Here is a 22,735-nt window from a genome sequence, read left to right as displayed (position 1 = left end):
CAAATGGTGAGTAAAAGATCCAGAAAACAGGATTGAGTTGGTGAGGGTTTTTTTGCTTTGTTTTTAAAGAATTTGTTAAATTATTATAAAGGGAAGTTTTGTTTTATAGAAATTAATATGTAGTTAAAGGAACTTTCTCCCAAATACCGAGCTAAAGTTTTCTTGATTGCGTTTGACTCGCTCCATCTCAGGAGTGACTGGCAAGGGGGTCCCCTTGCTCAAGTTCTCTTTGTACAATATCTGTGTGCATAAAACCAACAATCAAATTAGTCTAGACAAATCTTTTACATATACTTGATCCTAAAAAAGAGTCTAAACATATTTGCTTTTACAATGATATAAAATAGAACTTTTCAAAAGAGTGCAATTTGTACTAAATTTACATATTACAATGTCTGTGGCATCAAGGGATACACAGTGTCTTGATTTATAAATGCCATATCTCAGATGCAACTGTTAGGTCTTATCAAATAGTATGTAAGCCAAATTAATATCTATGATCAGTTGTTGGTAACACAAAATTAGAAAAAAAAAGGTTGAGACTTGGGGAGCTGAATTTATTAAGGTACTGAAAGCTAATATTCGCTTAATTTTCAACGATCCTGAATATAGTACAAAGGAAAGATCACTTATATCTAGCATGATGTACAAAAGTAGCTCAGAAGCTCAGAAAAGTATATCTAGTTCTGAGTTACTGAGTTGTCTTTGAATGAAAATGTTTAAGCATTGTAATCTTTTAAGGATAGCTGTAAAGACAAAAAATATAGCAAACATCCACAATAAATACAACTGAAATTCTGATTAGCACTGTTCTTTTGAAATAGGTGTTAGAAATTTTACTTTTGATTTGTGTCACACCAGTTAAAGACACCACTTATTACAGAAGAAGTGGAGGAAGGAAATAGTTTTATGAGTTAAGGAAAGTGATAAAATATCTATATTTTAGAAAAATATAATTAAAATTTCACACCAACACTAAAAGTAAATACTAAATTAGATTTGAGTTGAAAACTTAGAAATGCTTGATCTCATTCATTATTTGAATTTAGTAACTTTACATGTTAAGATATTATTTTAATAAGAATTAAATGACTTTAAAAATTGTTTTTCATTTCTAAGAAATACCGAGCTAAAGTTCTCTTGATTGCGTTTGACTCTCTCAATCTCTGGAGTGATAATTGTAGGGGTTCCTTTCCCCAAGTTTTCTTTGTATAAAACCTGCGAGATACAAGAAAGTACCCAAAAGACATTCAAAACGAGCATAGAAACTTGAGGAAAGGAGAGGGTTGGGTGAAAAATGTTTTTAGTAAGTAATATTTAGTAAGAATTTGGATTTGGGGATTTTTAAGGATGAATTCTAAGTGCTAATTCTTGAGTGGAAAGTGTAATAGACAGCATAATGGAGTTATAGATGAGTATACTGAAGAATATTGTGTTAATGCTACTTAAGTATTTCAGACCTAAGCACTCAAACTAGTTGGAAGAGTGGGTCATTCTGTATTAATTCAGGTGGTTTGGGTCAGATTATGATACACACAGACACACAGAATCTGTTGTTAAGAGGTTACTTTTTAAACAAGATGATAGATTATTCTGGTAGTTTTTTTAAAGACGGGGAATAGTTTATTTGATATATTTATAAATACCGAGCTAAAGTTTTCTTGATTGCGTTTGACTCTCTCAATCTCTGGAGTAACAGTGGTTGGAATGCCTGTTCCCAAATTTTCCTTGTACATAACCTGTAGAAAATAATTAGAATATCCCAGGAGGCAAAATAACCATAAATCCTTTAGATTACATAGCTATCTGGGCCAGATGGTGAGTCTCACAACAACAGTTGAGTGTAGCTTTCAAATATGATACTCAAAAACTAAGGGAAAGAAATTCCACATTTGTTCTCTTCAAAATAGTAATTTTACCAACTTGGAAACTAAGTACAAATTGTATATATATATATTTTTTGGTTAGTCGTGGGGCCTGAACTCTGGGCCTGGGCGCTGTCCCTCAGCTCTTCAGCTCAAGGCTAGCGCTCTACCACTTGAGCCACCGCACCACTTCTGATTTTTTCTGCTTATGTGGTGCTGAGGAATGGAACCCAGGGCCTCATGCATGCAAAGCAAGTGCTCTACCATTGAGCCACCTTCCCAGCCCCACAAATTGTATTTTCTATAGCCAGTACTTACTTAGTGCATACACTAAGTACTCAAGAATGTACTCGAGAAATGGCTTGCTTGTTTTATAATTTCTTAGACATGTGATACTCTATTCTACACTAATTGAATATTAGCATATATATAATACATATACATATGTATCTACATCTTTATATATATATATAAAGATATCTATCTATCTATATCTATGGATATAGATATGTGTGTGTGTGTGTGTGTGTGTGTGTGTGTGTGTGTGTGTGTAGAGAAAGTAGAGAACCTTTATTGGCTTCTTGCTTCCTTTCTTCCCTCTTACTGTTAAGACTTTCAGCCTAAATGAATGGATTCTATGGGGTACTACTGCATGGGGACGGTGAACAACACAATAACCTACAGGTTTGCATCAGAAATAGGTTTGCATCCTAGACTCAGTGACAAGCTAAATGTGACTTTTTTGTTTTGTCAGGAAACATTTAGGGATCATTGAAAATCTCTCATCTTGGTAAGAGTTATTTTCTTCCTTTTAACCCAGCAAGGCATCAGGACAGATCATGAACAACAGAACAAAACAGAAGAAGTTGCAATGCTAAGTAGCATCGTAGCTATGTGCTACTTCCCACGTATTAGTGGACAACAAACTTCAAAAGACTCCAGAGTATAAATTGAGAGTGAAGAGGGAATGAGATCTTAATATGATTCGGGTGGGTTTCCTATCTACTTTTGCAGTAGATAGTATTCCCTTCAATACCTAGGTAGATTTGTAGCTTCCCCAAAAGAATGAGTCCCATGGAAGAAAGGATGAATGAAACTGGGTAGCAGTTGAGAGGGGGGCTAATCATACAAACACATGCTGAGGGTAAAGGCCACTACCGAGCTAATGTGCTTCTGGGTCTCCTTGACACGTTTTACTTCAGGCAGGTCAGGGATTGGAGTTCCTTGTCCAATTGCTTCTTTATACTTCACCTAAATAAAAAGAGAAACGTATTATTACATGGTGAGTAGTTGTTTTTTACATGTATTTGATTAGTAGGCCTAACTTTGGTGGGGGATTATACTGAGGATTGACCCCAGGGACTGGTGCATTCTAAGTACATATTCTACCAATAAGCCACAATCCCAGCTTGTCTGCAGTTAACCACAGTTTAGATAATACCAGCTCTATACTTAGTTGGGAGGGGGCCATATTCTGTTCTTGAGCCAGGGGACAGATACTTAGTCACCCTCTTGCCTCTTTGGGGGAGGGAAAGTGGCCCCTCCTTAGACTGTTATCCTCAATCTTTTCTATATGCAGTGGTCCAGTGGATGCCTAAAATTCATCTACATTACCAACCCTATATACTTATTCCTGCTATTTTTTGCACATATGCATATTTCTTGCCTTTTCATTTTAGCAATTACCACATACTGTGGCTATATCTTTGAAGTTTGAAGTATGACACCACAACAAGCTCAGTTTTTTTTTCTCCCTTTTTACTACTACATGGACAGGAGATTCATTCTACTACACATCTTAGCAACCTCCTCTAAATGGAGAACATTCACTTAATGGAAACACCATGTTTAGCTTCTCTTTGGCATAACTGACCTGCTAACATCACTGTCTTGCATTTTGGGGCCATTTTAAAATAAAATAAAGACAACTGAGGCAATGTCTGTTTTTCGAGCATGTGAAAAGCTGAGGCAGAGGATTATGAGTTCCAACCAGCCTACCTTACCAGCTTGGACTACACAGAAAACCCCAAAACATACTACAAATACTACAGAACTGGAGTTGGAGGAATGGCTCAGTTAAGTAGAGTGCCAACCAATAAGCAAAGTGTACCAGGTTCAAGTCCTGATCTTGCAACAAAAAGAAAAAGAAAGAAAGAAAGAAAGAAAGAAAGAAAGAAAGAAAGAAAGAAAGAAAGAAAGAAAGAAAGAAAGAAAGAAAGAAAGAAAGAAAGAAAGAAAGAAAGAAAGAAAGAAAGAAAGAAAGAAAGAAAGAAAGAAAGAAAGAAAGAAAGAAAGAAAGAAACTACGGAACTGAGACAGTGATGTGGTAATGGGACAACTAGTGAGCACAGGTGACCTAGACAGTATGAAGATGCTGGAGAAGGAATAATTCATGTCCCCACTGCCACAGAGTGGGAAGCCATAACATTTCATGAGATTTCATTCACTGTATGCAGAATAGAGCACAATTTAAAACATATGTATTGATGGAGTTTTTCCTTTTAATATTTTTGGATCAAGGTTGGGTGCTAAATGAAAACATAGAAAGTAAAATTGTGGATAAGAGAGGACTACTTTATACAAGTATTCATTTGATTAGGATAGATATATTCACGTCTCTCTAGGAAGACTTTGACTAACATTCCAATTTCTCAAAAGCCTGATTTCTATAGCTGACAGAACTGAAAACTGCCACAGAACTATAAGCATGAAATGAGTGTAATTACTGGTACATAAGATATGGTGAGACAGTTAGCAGGTGCCTCTTTTAGAATGTAAGCTGGTTTTGTGACAGACCTTGTGGGTGTAACTCAGAGGTCATTGCAAATAATTACCACATGGTGGCAGAGATATACAAAGTGAGTCACAGTGCCTTACCGCACTGATGTGGTCCTGTGTTTGTTTTACTCTCATCATCTCCGGTGTCTTTCCAATTGCTGTTCCTGGTGAGACATCCTCCTTATATAAAACCTGGACATTCAGAATCAGAACAGTGTTACAGAGAAGGAAGAGAACCCCAGCAATTCCTGGGGAAAGATTAGGACACATTCCCCGAGGACACAATGGCTTCTGTGAAAACAAAGGACACTAGATAGTGTTCTCAGGCAAAAGCCCGAGTATCATCTGACTTCTTCTCCATCAAACCATCTATTATTCCACCAATCACTTTCCATGTCTTGAGATTTCACTTACGATTATCATACTATATTAATACAGGATGAGAAAAAGAAGATGTTGATGAGATTTAAGATTATCATAGCATATTAATACTGGATGAGAAAAAAACCAGGATGTTGATTAACAACCACAAAAAAACCATTAAAAATGCAAAGTCATTCAGTTACTTGGGGTAGGGAAAATAAAAGAAACCACACTGCCAAAAAGAAATCCACCTTCTTGGAACAAGACAACATATATTATTGTTCTAGGATTAAAAACTGAGAAAGGAAGAAAAATTATTTTGTTAGAAGACTTGTTATTATTTTGAATGGTCTCTGGAGTGATGATTTTGGAACAAAGAAGGGGAATTTGAACAAGTAGCCACTAGTATTAACTGGGGAGGTTAGATGTTAAAGGTCTGTGCCAATGTTAGACCAGTGTACTTTTTAAAAAGAGGAGAATGAAATTATTAGGTTAGCATTACATTGAAAATAAATAATATACCGAGCTGAAATTCTTTTGATTTTCTTTAACACGCAGTATTTCTGGCGTGTCTTGAACAACTGTAATTTTTCCTTTACTGTTTTTAAGGTCACACTGGTATTGGAGCTATGAAGAAAGAGTAATAAATACATGTCTTGTTACAATTTCAACATTGTTTATATATTTTAATCATTCTATATTGCGTAAAGGCAGCTAAAATCCTTCACTAAGGAAAAAAGTTGATGCCATACTAATCACAGTCTGATGGCCAGATTCTTCATTTAGAATTTTGTGGGGAAGCTAGTTGTTGGAGGTGGTGGGGAGAATTGCTGGAGACTGAATCCAGTGTCTTCCCACATGCCAAGCACATGTCCTGCCCCTGGGCTGCATATAGCCCCAGCCCCAGAAACTAAATTTAAAAACTTTGAAATGTGTAACACTGGTCTTTTATTTTAAAGCATCATTTTACCTACTTTAAGGCATTTTAAAGCATCATTTTACCTCCTTTAAGTAATGGAAGCATAAGAGCTCATTTTCCATGACAGGAAGCCACCCACCAAGGAACAGATGGACTTCACACTAGGGCTTGGGATGGAAATATAAAGCGATCCCAGAAAAGAACCAAGTACACATTCCTCAAGGCAAGGGTGGAGTTGCAAAGGGCCACTCAACAGCACCCAAAAAGATGGAAGAATGCCCCAGTGTATGTGTCCAGAGACACTTCCTGTTAGCCTGCCTGACCCACTCTAAGGGTTTTGCCTTAGAGCTAAAAACTTAGCACTAAAAACTTACAAGGCTGAAATTCTTTTGGTTCTCCCGGACTCTCTGCATCTCTGGAGTGTCCAAAACAGTCTCATAATATGACATGGACTTCTCAGCATCTTCCTTGTATTTTTTCTGAAAATAGATCCCAAGAAATTAAGGAGGGTGGCCACCAAAGGGATATGGGCCAATAACCTAAAATAGTCCTTTCAGCTCAGCTAGAGAAAGGTTTTCTACATCTTGAACATCTAAGAATGTCAGAGAATTATAAAGTACAGCCCTCTTAGGGCCATGTCTGTTCTCTCCAGGAGAACTGAAAGGGAGATGGAGAAGTCTGCCATTGCCCTACCCATCACTGCCAGGAGCCAGACAAGAGGATAGAAGTAGGAAGGTTAGCAGTCTTGGCCTCCTGAAAACCAGTCTAACTGGTGGCACGGAGATTTTCACTGAACTTTAAACAGGTGAGTTCAGGGCTCCTGGCTATCCGATTGAACAGACACAGAATTTGTTTCCAGATCATGGCTCTGGAGCCGTGGAAACCTGCCTGATGGGACAGGAGGCTGCCTCTACTGTGGCTAACACACTGAGCAAGACATTGGTCCGAACCAGCAGTTTCCTTTGGCTTTCCCAAATCACAATAGTCTTTGACAAGCAAGAAATGTACAGATGGGCTGCTCTTTTCCTGGACATATACACAGCCAATGCCATCCCTAGACTTTAGTTATTCTCTGCAGAACACTTACTGGACCTCAGCCATGTTTTCCTTTTATTGTTTGTTACTGTGTCCTTTTGCTTTTGTCTCTAGTTTGGCTTTCTCCTACTTTTCAAGGAAGTTTGGGTAAATAGGAGTGAGGAGGAAAGAGACTAGTCACTTTTTTATAATGGGATAAAATAAGCTGTTCATATCTAAGTTGAGTTATATGAATTATATTTATACATTTTTGTGTGTGTAGTGTTCTTGAACTCAGGGCCTGGGTACCATCTTTGTTTTTTTTCTTTGCTTAAGGCTTGCACTCTACTGCTTGAGCCACAGCTCTACTTTTGGCCTTTTAGTGGTTAATTGGAGATAAGAGTCTCATAGACTTTCCTGCCCAGCCTTGCTTACAACTGTGATTCTCAGATCTCAGTCTCCTGAATGACTAGGATTACAGTCATGAGCCATGGACGCCAGGCTAAACACTGAAACTGATACAGTTTCAGCCAATGAGAGTTTGTCCTAGTTTTTTAAATGTATTTTTTATTGTAAAAATACTGTACAGAGGGGTTACAGTTACATGAGTAGGATAGAGTACATTTCCTTTTGAGGAGTGTTACTTTCTCCTTTGTTTTTTCCACTACTATCCCTTCCCTTCCCACCTCCCCAACTCCTCCCTCCCATCCCTCCCCATCCCCCCCCCCACATTGTAAAGTTCATTTCCAACATAGTTTCCTGTACATCTCATTGTCACAGTGGGTCAACCTGCATCCCCATTTATGCATTCCACTATATCCCTTCCGCTCCCCAAATTACAAAAATGTATATACAAGATGCAGAACACCAGAATCAAATACAGTGAAAACAGGGGTTATATCATGGGGAAACAACATACAGAAGAAACAAAAGAATCACATAGTGATTAAGTATACCAAGTACATTAAAAACAGTAGCAAGAAAGAAAAAAACCACTTGCTTAACATCATTTTATATGGTCACATGTACATAGCCTTTGATATTCTCTACTTGTCCTAGACATGTACTAGTCATTGCAAACAAGGGAAACCATGGGGTCTATGTTTCTTTGGGCCTGGCTTACTTCACTTAATATAATTTTTTCCAAGTTGTCTTTCCATTTCTTAACAAATGGGGCAATGTCATTCTTTCTGATGGAGGAATAGAATTCCATTGTATAATTGTACCACATTTTCTTGATCCACTTATCTACTGAGGGGCATCTGGATTGGTTCCATATCTTAGTTATGGTGAATAATACTGCGATAAACATGGTTGTGCTGGTAGCTTTGGTATGACCTTGTTTGTGATCATTTGGGTAAATGCCCCAAAGTGGGATTGCTGGGTCATAGGGAGCTCTATGTGTAGTCTTTTGAGGAACCTCCATACTACTTTCCAAAGTGGTTGAACAATTTTATCCTAACCAACAATGCAGTAGGGTTCCCTTTTGGCCACATCCCCTCCAGCATCTATTGTTACTAGATTTCTTGATTATAGCCATTGTAACTGGAGTAAGGTGGAATCTCAATATTGTCTTGAGCTGATCAGAAACTTTGGTAAAGTAGCAGGGTATAAAATTAACCCTCAGAAATCAATGGCTTTCCTGTATGTCAATAATGATAAGAGCAAAGCTGAAATTAGGAAAGCAACCCCTTTTGTAATTGTCCCACAAAAAATAAAATACCTAGGAGTTAACTAAAGAGGTGAAGGACCTCTATGATGAAGACTTTTAAAACCTGAAAAAGGCAATTAAAGCAGAACTAAGGAAGTAGAAAAACCTCCCATGCTCCTGGATTGGGAGGATTAACATCGTGAAAATGGCAATACTGCCAAAGGCTATATACAAATTCAATACCATACCTATAAATATCCCAACATCATTCTTCAATGAAATAGAAGAAGCAATCCAAAAATTCATATGGAACAATAAAAGACCCCGAATAGCAAAAACAATCCTTAGTAGAAGAACAGTGCTGGAGGAATATCAATACCAAATTTCAAACTCTACTACAAAGCAATAGTAATCAAAACTGCCTGGTACTGGCACGAGAACAGCCCTGAGAACTAATGGAATAGGACTGAAGACCCAGAAATGAACCCACAAACCTATAGCCACCTAATCTGTGACAAGGGAGCTAAAAAGTAGAATGGAAGAAAGACAGCCTTTCAGTAAATGGTGCTGGCAAAATTGGTTAAATACCTGTAGAAAACTAAAGCTAGATCCCTATAGATCACCCTGCACCAGAATCAACTCCAAATGGATCAGAGACCTCGAAATAAAAGCAGACACCCTGAAAACATTACAGGAAGGAATGGGAGAAACCCTAGGTCTCCTTGGCACAGGCTGAAAATTTCTTAATAGAGATCCAGAAACACAACAAATCAAAGAAAGGTTGGACAAATGGGATTGCATGAAACTGTGGAGCTTCTACATGGCAAAGGACATAATGAGAAAGATCAATAGAAAGCCCACAGACTGGGAGAAGATCTTGACTAGCCATACAATGGACTAGGGTCTCATATCTAAACTATACTTAGAACTCAAAAGAATTAAATCCCCCAACAACAAATTCTCAAACAACTGCCTGATTAATAAGTGGGCTAAAGACTAAGAGACTTCTCTGAAGAGGAAATAAGAATGGCCAATAGACACATGAAGAAATGCTCAACTTCTCTAGCCATAAAAGAAATGTCCTAGTTTTTAAAAAAACCTAATTTGGACACAATTAAAATATAAGTTTCTGGGAGAACAGGCAGTTCAGAAACAGATGCTTTGTTCAGGAGAAGTCCCCTGGATGACTTTTATTTACCCAAGCATATATGAAAAAAGATCCCTCATTTTCCTGGGAAATGAAAATAAGCAGTTCTCTTGGTTTTTATTTTTAGTTTTTAAAGATTAAATAAAAGCTGCTCAACTGGTTTGCAACTCTAGTTTCAGAGATAATTTTGATCTCTGACCAATCTATTTGCACATGGAACATGAAACAAAATATTTGAGGAAGAAAGACCCTGAATTTCCTTGGTATTAAAAACACTTGATTATCATACCCTGAATTTGTGAGTGAGCTTTCACTATTTGTCTTAATTCCCAAGTAAGAAGTTCAGAAGTTATAAGGTATACACTGCACTTTAGTTATTGAGCAGGAAATAACTTGGCCAGATCTTAGGTTTTGAAGCACCAGCCAGAGAGAGCCCCAAAAGAGTCACATGACTAATCCCTCCCAAGCCATTCTGAGGCTCTAGCAGCCCAAAGTGTGCTGGCCTTCCTGGCTCTCCCACATACGCATAGTAATTTTACATGTTACAATATTGATATATTAATTATGAATTGTACCATGTAAGAATTTTTCAATATTTTCAAGACCCTTCATAATTATATATAATAACTATGTATAACATATAACAATATATTATGATAAAGGTGATGTACAGCGGGGTTACAGTTTCATAAGTCAGGTAATGAATTTCTTTTTGGACAATGTCATCCCTTCTCTCCCAGTTTCTTCCTCCTGCTCCCACCCACATCGTTTATAATTTTTCAGATGTTTTCCTCCAGTACCTAAGACCAAACCAAGGCCTTGTACCTTACCACTGTCATCCATCCCTAGCCCTTTGTTAATATATTAAATCTTAACAGAAAACTCTGCTGTAATTCTATATCAGAGGTAAAGCTTTTCTGTTCAAATGGGGGAAATTGTGACTTTTAAAAAGTCTCCTTAAAAAAAGTCTCTTTAAGTATTAACAGAAATACTTTTAAGTTAAGTTTGATTGGGGCATATGAAAAGACAGTCTGATCAATGTTCTTACCTGGCTTGAAAGGTTCTTGACTTGTTGGGCATGAATGATCTCTGGAGTGTCAACCACAGAAGTAAAATTGGCTTTTTCCATTTCTGCTGATTGCTTATATTTAATCTGTAGAAGGAGACCAGCATTTGGGTAAGTGCTTGGTTTGATTAAAACAGGTAATCAATAGTGCTTTTTTGCAAGATGGACTCATTCATTGGACATTTAACAGACATTTATTCCTATTATGTTTATAGCTTTATATTAAAGAATGAGAGTCCAAAAGATGGTCTTAATCATTCAGACTTACTGTCTAGTTCAATGTAGGCTTTAGTAATGTTAAGGACATAACTGATAGTAAAACATGGATTTTTTTTTTTTTTACAAAAGGCTGGCAGAATAAGAGGTAAGATATAAGACCCGCATACCACTTAATACTGGAATTGTAAAAGATGTGTTAAATGTAGGTCTTGAAAGTAGAGAAAGAAAGAATTTCCTAAATATACTAATTGAAGAATTCTTTGTGTAAACAAGAAGATTGACCAAGAAACAGGAAGATGTTCAAGAATGCCACTATGTGCATTTGACTGCCACTTATAAACAAGACGACAATGTCCATTATGACTTTCTAATCACAACTACATTTTTGAAAGATTGACATGGAATAGAAAAACTGACCTGACTGGCAATGTCAGTAGCATTCCTGGCCCGCATAAAATCTGGAGTTTCATTGGCCATGGCGTTCAGACCTCTTCCTTTGACTTCGAGCTCCAGGTCTCGCTTATATTCTTTCTATAGAAGAATTATTAAAAAAAAAAAGTCATTCAACTTCTACTAGTAGATGGTACCTGCACCGGAGTGGATACAAATCCAAATAACATATCACCTCAAGTGTCATGGTACTTTCAGTCCATGTAAAAGATGGAGTGATATGTTTAGGGGTTATTGTGGGAACACCATTCTGCTTTGTCAGTGTGAACCAATGTAAATCCTCCTTTTGAATGCCTTTTTAATTCTCTACTTGCAAAGTTAAAACTGAAATCAGATCTGGCTTGGTACACATTAGGATTAATGTCATACCACTCTAGTATCATATGATGTTTTAATTTAAATCCACATACCAAATCTGTCTAGGCTAATTCATACAGGTAAATAATTGGTTGTGATAACCACTATGGGACATACTAATTCTCCTTGGAAACGGACATTTTATTAAATGGCTAATAATTATGGTGCATATCCAACTTGGAATTCAAAAAGCCTCTATTTCTCTCTCTTCCTGTGACTTGGGTGGGAAGACGAAACCCTAATAACTATGTTCATGCATTTGGCTATGGTCTCACCTCATTTAGGATCTGAGTGGCGTTCTTTGCTCGTAGCATGTCAGGAGTATCTTCCATTTCAGTGAGACCCCTCCCACGGATGCTTTCCTCTAGATCTTTCCTGTACTCTTTCTATACCACAAAGTAAAAGCAACAGCACTGACAAGAGAGTCTGGGTTGTTTTCTTAGGTGAAGAGTTAAAAAACTCCCCCCCAAAACAAAACAACCCTTCCAATTTTTAACAGCTAGTGGTTGAGTAAGTAAAGATGAATAAAGGCAGGGTATAGGCTTGACCAGTTAATATTAAGTATTAAATAAAAGACTAGAAGTGAATGGAATGCTAAAATAAGCACATTTTTATTAGAGCTAATCTATTCAACAATTAGAAGAATTAAGAGGGGTGATAGATTAGGTGGAAAAACCAAACATGTGAAGAGGAGGTGGTGGAAACGGCAGCAGGAACACACTGTTAAGTGTCATTAGTGTCATTATTTGGATCAAGAGGAGAAGAAAAGACCAAGCGGCCACTACCTCGCTTGCTATTTTGGTTGCATATTTGACATGTAATAAAGCTGGCGTGACCTCCAGGCCAGTCAGATTTCTGCCTTTAATGGATTCTTCATAATCTTTCCTATATTCTTTCTAATATGAGTAGGGAGGAAAGACAAAAAAGAATCTGTTACAGTTTATCTCTCAATCCTAGGAAGAAAAAAATTACATTTCTTTTACCGTGTATGGCCTCCTAAGCACAGTTTTACTGAGGGTCACACATTTGAAACATGTCGTCTGATTGTTCTGGAACTGTTTCATTTAAAGCAACATGGCTCCATGGAAACTCAGAGGTTGAGAAAGATCGATACTCCAAACCTCCATCATCTCTCTAAGGTGGTGACTGGGGCTGTTCCCCACAAGAGTGGAAAAATGGATAAAAGATTTTGTTTTAAAACTTGAAGTGAATTGGGAGGGGGTAACAGGAAGCAGAACCTCAGGTCACTAAAGGCAAGTTGGTACTTTTTGTAAGCATGCTTATTTGTAAAGCTCGTGAAACAGGGCTATCCAGTGTCCTAGAACTATCCTTCCTCTTGAGGCTGTCAACCTGGCTGGGTATGATTCTTTTTAATCTTTTCATTTCTAGAAAACATTTATGGAGCGCCTACTGCTTACAGGCAGTACTGCTTGGCTTTGGCATTACAATACCTGGCACATGGTCATCCCTTCGTAAGTTCTAGGGTATAGTCGTAAGCAACAAGTGGCTTGGACCTCTTTTCAATTTTTGGTACTACTGGAATTTGAAACTTAGGCCCTTGAGCTTGCTTTGCTTGCTTGTTCATAATTGGCAGCACCATTTGAGCTACACCTGAATACAGGCTTTGTGTGGGTTAATAAGAAATTGAGTCTCACAGACTTTCTGTCCATGCTGGCTTCATATCATGATCCTCAGGATTGTAGCTCTCTGAATAGTTACTATGATGCTCTAAGTTACCAACATCCATTTGGGGCCTATTTTTTAAACCACTGAGTAGGTTAGATGGACAAAAATACATAGAAGAATCTTGAGGTTTTGTTAGAAAGGGTCACTCTACCTCCCAGACCCTCTTCTCTACTATGTCAAGGAAGCTTGGAATATATATTAAAAGTACATTTTTGGTGTACTTTCAAAAGTCCCAACTGAATTTTAAATTTATAAAGTTGAAAGAATAGTAGAAGGAACTCCCATGTAGCCTTTACTTGGACTTACTAGTTGTTTGAAATTAGTGTGTGTGTGTGTGTGTGTGTGTGTGTGTGTGTGTGTGTGTGTGTGTGTGTGTGTGTGTGTGTGTGTGTGTGTGTGTGTGTGTGTGTGTGTCTTTAAGTACTGGTGCTTCAACTCAGGATCTGGGCCTATCCTTTAGTTTTTTCTTGCTGTAGGCTAGCACTTTACTACTTGAGACACAGCTCCATGTCCAGCTTTTTGCTGGTTAATTAGAGATAAAAGTCTTGAACTTTTCTGCCTGGGCTAGCTTCCAACTACCATCTTCCAATCTTAGTCTCCTGAGTAGCTAGGATTACAGGCATAAGCCACCAAATCATGGCTTTATTTGGTATTTTATACATCAGAAAACTCAAACTTTTATTTAAAAAAAGGAACAAGCAAAGCATTTATCTTTGTAACTAAATGATATTCCCATGGAAGAGTGGCAAACATATTTCTAATAACCTGTTTCCCCATGAAATTCAAATTCTTTCTTTCTTCTTTCTTTCTTTCTTTCTTTCTTTCTTTCTTTCTTTCTTTCTTTCTTTCTTTCTTTCTTTCTTTCTTCTCTTTCCTTTTTTCTTTCTCTTTCTTTCCTTTTTCTTTTTTCTCTCCCTTCCTCCCTCCCTCCCTCCCTCCTTTCTTCCTTCCTTCCTTCCTTCCTTCCTTCCTTCCTTTCTTCTGTTTTTTTTTTGTTTGTTTTTTTTGTTTTTTTGCTGGTCCTGGGGCCTGGGCTCTGTCCCTGAGCTTCTTTTGCTCAAGGCTAGCACTCTACCACTTGAGCCATGGCACCACTTCCAGCATTTTCAGAGTAGTATTTGGAGATAAAGGTTTCACATTGCTTTCCTTCTTAGGTTGGCTTTGAACTGGATCCTCAGATCTTAACCTTCTGAGTAGTTAGGATTATACATATGAGCCACTGGTGCCCGGCGAATGAAATAGATTTTCTAAGATTTACTTCTCTCCTCATTCTTAAATTAAAAGCAATTTTTAAAAAATGCATCCACTTACAATTCTAGAACAGGAAATGTGATACTTTGACTTTTGGTTTACCAAAGTTTTGATTCCTCTGGTCCCTTTTTGTTTGACCTGAGGTGTGTATTATAGAGGACAGCATTCCAAAGCCAGGGATGCATCTGTCTATGGAGGGAACTTTTTAATTTATCAGAGAAAATTCAATTCAGGCTATTCCCCTACCCTCCCAGTGTTAGGAATAGTTTGCTTGGTTCTAATTTTATGAAAATGGTTATAGAAATATGGAAAATATCTACTACTTAGAATTTTTTTAAATATGTAGATGAACTGGAGAATTTCTGCAATGAGAAAGATTTTCATGATCACATGTTCAAAAGTTCTGCCACTTTGGACAACAGGAGGCTGGATATGTTTGTGGCAGAGGTGGTGTTCATAAGTTTACTGTCTGGGGTGTTTTGGGAGAACTTACCCCACTCTGCATCTGCTGAGACTCTTTGGCAGTAATGTATGTCGGAGTCTCAAAGTCCAACATAGGCTTTCCTCGTTCCTTTTCATATTTTTCTTTGTATTTCACCTATTGATGGAAAGTCTTGTTAGAAATCTTGCTGAACATCTCCTAGACTGAGACCAGTTTAAAGTCAAGATGTTTTGATTGGTAAATTTTGTCTAATTAGCCCCTTTTCATTGCCACTCATAACAGTTTTCCTGTTGTGTTTTAGATTCAGCACTTTTTTTGTTGTTGCCTGTGGGGAGGACGATTGCTGTTTGAAAGTCATAATCAATATTTAGATCCAAGGAACCCAAACAATCACTGACAACTAGCTGATGTAAATGTTGCCTAAGATTGGCTAAAGTCTGATTGTGGACATTTTAACAATAAATAGCATTGGAGGAGTGTTTAAAAGGTGCTTTTGCTGGGGCTCCATGTTAACTAAAAGCAAGAGAAAAGCTCGGTGTCACTGCCTCCATTTTATGTGTGTGTTTGCTTTAAGCTCATTCACTCTGCAATCACACTGCAATCACCTTGGGTTCCAGGAAGGCAAGACTAATGGACAACATCCTTATGGCAAAAGATGGGTAAAAATACCAGTGATAGAGTTTCTTCAGAACAGACCATCCACCAGGCAATGATGTCTTGTTTATCCTGGAATCTTTCCAAAACAAGGACTGACATAAAAGTCAAGCAGGCCTAGCCTGTGACTGGGAAGCTACCCATGACTACCTTTCATACCCTGCTCCTGGCTCTGTCTAGTCCCTGAAAATGTCTGAAGATATACTAAAGTGTTATCACCCATGGCATGCCTGTGCCATGTAATAAACCTTCCTCCTTCACTTTTCACCATGTCTCTTTATTTGCTATATAGGAGTAAGTGGCAAGACCTGTTATGGAACTCCTAAAATTCCACGAGGTTTAAAAATCTGGTTTCAACATTAGCCAGTATCTCTGAGTTAAAAAAAGAAAATCTCCAATTTTTATTTCCTCTTTTTGTTGTTTACAGGATTTGAACTCAGGGCCTGGGTGCTGTCTCTGAGCTTTTTTGTGCAAGGCAGTGTTCTACAACTTGAGCCACAGCTCCACTTCCAGTTTTCAAGTGGTTAACTGGAGATAAGAGTCTCATGGATCTTTTTTGCCTGAGCTGGCTTTGATCCTCAGATTTTAGCCCCCTAGTTGGCTAGGATTACAGGCATAAGCCACTAGCACCCAGCTCCAATTTTTCTTTTTCTTTTATTTTGCTTTTTGGTCCGGACATGGGGCCTGAACTCTGGGCCTGGGCGCTGTCCCTCAGCTCTTCAGCTCAAGGTGAGCGCTCTACCACTTGAGCCACAGCACCACTTCCGGCTTTTTTCTTTTTGCTTATGTGGTGCTGAGAAATCGAACCCAGGGCCTCGAGCATGCAAGGCAAGTGCTCTACCACTGAGCCACCTTCCAAGCCCCATCCAATTTTTCTTGAACAGGAGTTTTTATTAGGGATCTGGAGTGAGTCTTGTTGTAATAATACATGTAGTTTAATAAGTAAACAACTCTCGGGATCATCAATGGCTATTTAATGTAGCCAATATAAATTTACATAGATAGGAAAACTAGTTTATAGGTCAACTGAATTTCTAATCAACGTGACATTCTCAAAAAAGACTCCTAAGGCTGTTATATAAATAAAATTCTCTGATCCTTACACCATGTAATTGAGCATTCATATTATATAGTGGAGAAACTGGAAAGACAGAAAGGCTCATGATGATATCCCATATATTCAGCTCTTTTGGTTCTAAGAAGACCTTAGAATGGAGGCCTGGGGGCATAGGTTGCTTCCCACAGGAACTTTCTAGTAATTTAGCTCTCTAGCTAATGTCAAAAAGAGATCTAAATAATGTTGACAACACCCTAGCCATAAAAGAAATGCAAATCAAAACAACATTGAGATATCACCTCACTCCAGTTAGAACAGCAAAAATCAAGAACTCTAACAACAACAGATGCTGGAGGGGATGTGGACAGAAAGGAACCTTACTTCATTGTTGGTGGGAATGTAAACTTGTTCAACCACTTTGGAAAGCAGTATGGAGGTTCCTCAAAAGACTTCACATAGATCTCCCCTATGATCCAGCAATCCCACTTTTGGGCATTTACCCAAATATACAAACAAGACCACACTAAAGCTACCAGCACAACTATGTTTATTGCAGCATTATTTACCATAGCTAAGATATGGAACCAACCCAGAAGCCCCTCAGTAGATGAATGGATCAAGAAAATGTGGTATATATACACAATGGAATTCTATGCCTCCATCAGAAAGAATGACATTTCCCCATTTGTTAGGAAATGGTAAGGCTTGGAAAAAATTATATTAAGTGAAGTAAGCCAGGCCCAAAGAAACATAGGTCCCATGGTTTCCCTTATTTGCAATATCTAGTATAGGTATGAGTCAAGCGGAAAAGATCAGATAATGTGATGTTAGGAAAACGAACCCTTAAATATGTATTTTAATGTTTTCGTTTCTTTCATGCATGTATTTCTAACGCATTTATAAGATTATTTCTTTGTTGCTTTGTATGTCCCTCCCCCACAGTGTAACCCCCGCTTTCACTTTATTTGATGTCAGTATAACATGTGGAGGAGATGGGGACAAACAAGTCGTTTAAGGATTCAGGTGGACCTGTTGTAACAAGGAGAATTACAAAATGTCATGTCAAAGCAAGCTTTACAATGTCGGTGTGGGGGGGGGGAGGGGGGTATGATTGGGTGGGGGGGAGGGGGGAGGCTGGGAAGGGAGGTGAAGGGTAAACAAAGGAGGAGGCTGCAATGCTTGGTAAGAAATGTATGCATTATCCTGCCCATGTAATTGTAACCCCTCTGTACAGTATGTTCTCAAATAAAATAAAATAAAATTTAAAAAAAAAGAAAAAAAATAATGTTGACAACAATCACTAGTCATTTTACAAGTTCAGTAATTTCTTATATATCTAGGAACTTCTTCAGTGGCAAACCTGGTAGTGTTACTTCTGTTTTCCAAAGTCTCCCCACCGTCTATCATTCATTTCTGTTTCCTAATCTGGCCCAGATCAGAGGGGTATATCAGGGTTTTTGTGTTCTTTGGGACAGTCTTAATGCTTCTAGCATTTATAATAGTGGGGAAATATACCTGCAGAGCACATAGCAGGTATATTTCCCCACTATTATAAATGCTTGTACCTAACAGTTTTCAACAGTTAGGGAATTTGGAATCCCTCTGCCTTTGTACTTATCTCAAACAATAGCCTTTAAAATATCATATCCTCTCCCCCCTCCCTCTCCTTTTCCCTCCCTTCCTCCCTCCCTGCCTCTCTCTCTCTGTGCTAGTCTTTGAGCTTGAACTCAGGACCTGAACATGTTACTCCCCTGAGCATTTTGTGCTCAAGGCTAGCACTCTACCACTTCAGCCACAACTCCACTTCTGATGTTTTCTGTGATTAACTGGAAATAAGCATTTCATGGGCTTTTCTGTCTGGGCTGACTTTAAACTATGATCCTCAGATTTCAGCCTCCTAAGTAGCAAGGATGACAGGCATGAGCCACTGGTGCCCAGCAAAGCATCATTCTTAATACAAAATCCATGGTATGCTTTTGACATTGTAGATAAATAGATGTGGGGTTCTGGGAAAGCCAATCTTGATGAACTTACTATGCTCTGTAATTCTGTGGCCTCTTTTAGGTGAAGCTGCTCCAGATTATCAGGTGTGGTATGGTAATGGCCTTTACTCTTCTCATAGTTCTTCTTGTACTGGTACTGAGGGGAAGGGGGCAGAAGAGGAAACAGGTGAAAAAATGCTTGATATTCCAAAATTTTCCTCCTTGGGCACTTTGACAGCATCATGGTTAAGAGCAAACTTAGATAAGCAAGCACCAACTTGTGTGGAGATACGATGTTGCAAGGAAAATCTTAAAAGATGAAGATCCAAGTTCAGTATTGTCCATTAATACTAGACGTGAACACTGTTTGCATGGCTTTTTCAAAGTTAGGTGTAGTTAAAGGCTAAAAGTGATTATAAGCCTGTATGAAAATAGAACAGTATGAGGGAGGAGGTAACAAGTTTGACAGGAAATGTATTCACTACCTTACTTATGTAACTATAATCCCTCTGAATACCACTTTGACAATAAAATTAAAACAAAAAATAGAACAGTGAAATCTATTTAAATTGTTTTAAGAGGAAGAGTCATGAAGACCTCTTCTATTTGATCAGGTTACACTGTCTACATGTACAGAAATATAATAATAAAACTCCTTTGTAAAACCAATTCATGCTAATAAATAAAATATAACAATTAAAACTCTAAAAGTGGAAGATAACCATGTCAAGTAGTTTAGAAATAAGAAATGACTGGGGTCTAGAGGCTCAGAGCTATAATCCTAGCTACCTAGGAAACAGATCTGCGCTTAAGGTTTGAAACCAGCATGCATAGACAAACCTGAGAGACTCATCTCCAATTAACCAACAAAAAGGCAGAAGTGGAGGTATGGCTCAAGTGGTAGAGCACCAGTTAGAAAAAAAGCCAAATATTCTAAAAGTAAAAATGTCTTTTTAGCTGGGTGCAGGTGGCTCACACCTGTAATCCTAACTACTTCAGGAGGCTAAGATCTGAGGATTGCAGTTCAAGTCAGCCCAGGCAGGAAAGTCTGTGAGACTCTTATCTCCTATTAACTACTCAGAAAAAGATAGAAGTGGTGCTGCAGCTCAAGTGCTCACCTTGAGCAAAAAAAACTCAGAGATGGAACCCAGGCCCAGAGTGCAATCCCTAGGACTGGCAAAACAAAACAAAACAAAAAACCAACTTTCTTTGTATGTGTTTGCTGGCATCAAATCCGGGGCCTTGAACATGCTAAACAGTTTCTGTACCACTGAACTATACCCCTGTCTAAGTAGAAGCATTTTTACATTCTGAGAGGTATTATTATTGATGGAGATGTAAAAGATCAATGTTGCAATTCGGTGTCATGCCCTCAAATAGAAGCAACTTCGTAATAAATCAAGTAATGAGTAGCAGTGCAGGAGAGTACATGAGCTCAGAGAAGGAATTGGTTTGCAGGTGGAAGAGACAGGCTGTCTCTGGAACAAATGACCCAGCTTACAGAACTGGCCAGTTGGCTTGTATTCAGGACATGATGCATTATCAGAGATTCCTTCATGTCAGTCACAGGTTTGTGAAGTTTCTTCAGGTCGGCCTTATATTTAACCTATATGTTCAAGAGGAAAAGAACAAAAGAAAAATCATATAGCTAGAAAATAGCTCTAATTGAAATCACAGTAAGGAATCCATGATTGTATAAATGTAATAGTTATATATATAGAGAGAGAACACCAAACTAATCACATCCCATTCACAATAGCCTAAGGTGGAAAAAAGAACCCTCAAGCTTCCATGCACAGGTGGCCAAAATTATACATTCAGCCATAAAATTAAATAAATTCAATACATGCTACAATATGAATGAACCTTGAAAATTCTAGAATAAACCAGATAGAAAAAGGCAACTACCGTTATTATAATGCAATGAAATCTGTAAAGTAAGTAGGCCCAAAGAGACAGAAAGTAGAGGTTATCAGGAGTTGAGAGCAAGTAGGAACTGACAGGTTTTCTTTGTGGTGATGAAAAAAGTTTAGGAAATAGTATAGGGATATCTGAGCAATGATTAACATATTCAACACTACTAAATTATACAAATATACATGGCTAAAATAGAGTAGTATGGCTATCTTTGCCAGAATTTAAAAACATACCTCACTTGCAAGATTATTAGCATCTTTCATTGTTTTGTAGAGCTGGCTGTCTTTCGGATTGTATTTTGGTGTCTTGCCCTTCTCTTTGTCGAAATTTTCTCGGTATTTAACCTAACAGTAAATGCAAGCATCTGAATCAATCCTGAACATCAATTAACTTGAGAACTGAAGACAAATGAATATATAAATAAAGAATAATGAAAATATACATATCAAAGAAGATGCATGTGTTATACATAGAGAGCTCATAAAATTTATCCTCCAGACTAGGACAGTTAAACACAGACTCCTAGATGACTATCCGTAAAGTGGAGCATGAGATCAGCCTGGACAAGACAAAGCCCTCTGAACTTTACAAAGCTCTGCAGTGTAAGTAAAGACCTCGGGTCCCTTTGGTTGTCAATATTGCACATTCATGCTGGGAATCACTTCTCTGTAAGGTATATTAGCATCACCACTTGGCCATCTGCATGTGTTACCTGGCTGCTTAGCCTGGCTGCCTTCTTGGCCATCTCAATGTCTGGGCGACCAAGCATGCTTAGTCCATGGCTGGCTTCCTTGCGGTGCTTAGCTCTGTACTCCACCTGGATCCAGAAAAACCACAATGGGCAATGAGACCTTGAAGATAAATACCCTGTTGACAGTGTCTGTTGGGGATCAGGAATATTTAACTCTACCCTTACCTCACTGGCTTGCTTGGCTGCCTGTGTGGCTTTCTTGATGTCTGGCCTATCAGCCACTGTGGTATAATGCAGGCTCTCTTTGGCATCTTTTTTGTAAGCGACCTTTATTTGAGGAAGAAAATGCTTACTCACTCAAGATACTCTGTCTTAACATTTTTCACTGTCATTTTTATCTTAATATTTTTTATTATTATGAAAAGTGATGTACATTACCATTTCACAAGGTAAAGAGTACATTTCTTTTTATCACCCCTTCCCTTGCTTTTCCCCTGTTTTTCCCTCCCATCCCCACCCACGTCGTATAGTTCATTTTCAATATACAGTCTAGTAAGGTATCACTATTGCCTTTGTTCACTCTTTGCCCCTCCATTTCTGTGCCCCCCCTGGCCCTCTTAAGGACATAAATGAACAGGTAAGAAAAAAAAGTAACCAAAAAACAAATAAAATCCCAAACCCCTCTTGTATTTCTATTTCCTGAAGTTCATTTCAATAAATATTATTTTATATGATCAGAGGCACAGAGACATGGAGCCTACTACCATGTTTTTGTAATTAGTAAATATAGAAATTATGGTGACCACCACTAGATAGGGCATTGGGACCAATCTGGGACCTGCTTCCCTGGTGGGCCCCTGAGAATGTCGGGAGGGGACACGTACGTCACTCTGCTTCTTGGCCACTTCCATGGCATGTTTCACCTCTGGAGGCTCCTGCATGATGGAGTAGTTGGACTTCCCTTTCTCCTTGACAAACTTCTTTTTATAATTTGTCTAAACAGAGCCAGAATTATTCATGTGAGCAGAAGCAGCTGGGAATAAAACTAGTTCACTTGAAGCACTCAGAAGACCTTCCAGAAAATCCAGTTTGGCATCCATCTGAGACTTAGCACTTGGGGCCCATGTTGTAGTTTTTTGTTATTTCTGTCTGGGAACACAATGCTAGAAACATCCAGCATTCTTTGGAGACCTGAGTATAAGGAATTTGAACTTTTGTATTCATAA

General features: G+C 38.2%; 1 protein-coding gene across 16 annotated transcripts in view; it reads right to left on the bottom strand.

Annotated features, from left to right (window-relative positions):
- The window catches only part of Neb (nebulin), a 214,272-nt gene that overhangs the window by 14,347 nt on the left and 177,190 nt on the right, over positions 1-22,735 (bottom strand). For 7 of the 16 annotated variants that reach the window (XM_070023306.1, XM_070023324.1, XM_070023348.1 and 4 more), the window contains exons 135-152: positions 22,394-22,504; positions 21,735-21,836; positions 21,531-21,635; positions 21,052-21,162; positions 20,403-20,507; positions 18,954-19,058; positions 15,260-15,364; positions 12,615-12,725; positions 12,105-12,215; positions 11,440-11,553; positions 10,786-10,890; positions 6,300-6,404; positions 5,529-5,633; positions 4,743-4,835; positions 3,024-3,116; positions 1,647-1,739; positions 1,126-1,218; positions 148-240 (exon numbers count right to left, since the gene is read on the bottom strand). In XM_070023306.1, coding sequence (XP_069879407.1) covers positions 148-240; positions 1,126-1,218; positions 1,647-1,739; positions 3,024-3,116; positions 4,743-4,835; positions 5,529-5,633; positions 6,300-6,404; positions 10,786-10,890; positions 11,440-11,553; positions 12,105-12,215; positions 12,615-12,725; positions 15,260-15,364; positions 18,954-19,058; positions 20,403-20,507; positions 21,052-21,162; positions 21,531-21,635; positions 21,735-21,836; positions 22,394-22,504 — 1,860 coding nt within the window. The remainder of the gene's footprint in view (positions 1-147; positions 241-1,125; positions 1,219-1,646; positions 1,740-3,023; positions 3,117-4,742; positions 4,836-5,528; positions 5,634-6,299; positions 6,405-10,785; positions 10,891-11,439; positions 11,554-12,104; positions 12,216-12,614; positions 12,726-15,259; positions 15,365-18,953; positions 19,059-20,402; positions 20,508-21,051; positions 21,163-21,530; positions 21,636-21,734; positions 21,837-22,393; positions 22,505-22,735) is intronic. The other 9 variants (XM_070023321.1, XM_070023330.1, XM_070023362.1 and 6 more) reach the window with 5 other exon arrangements.

The sequence above is a fragment of the Dipodomys merriami genome, unplaced genomic scaffold (genome assembly GCF_024711535.1).
Source record: "Dipodomys merriami isolate MVZ:Mamm:240054 unplaced genomic scaffold, mDipMer1.0.p SCAF_1, whole genome shotgun sequence".
NCBI lineage: Eukaryota > Metazoa > Chordata > Mammalia > Rodentia > Heteromyidae > Dipodomys > Dipodomys merriami.
This window is presented reverse-complemented; position numbering and strand designations above follow the sequence as displayed.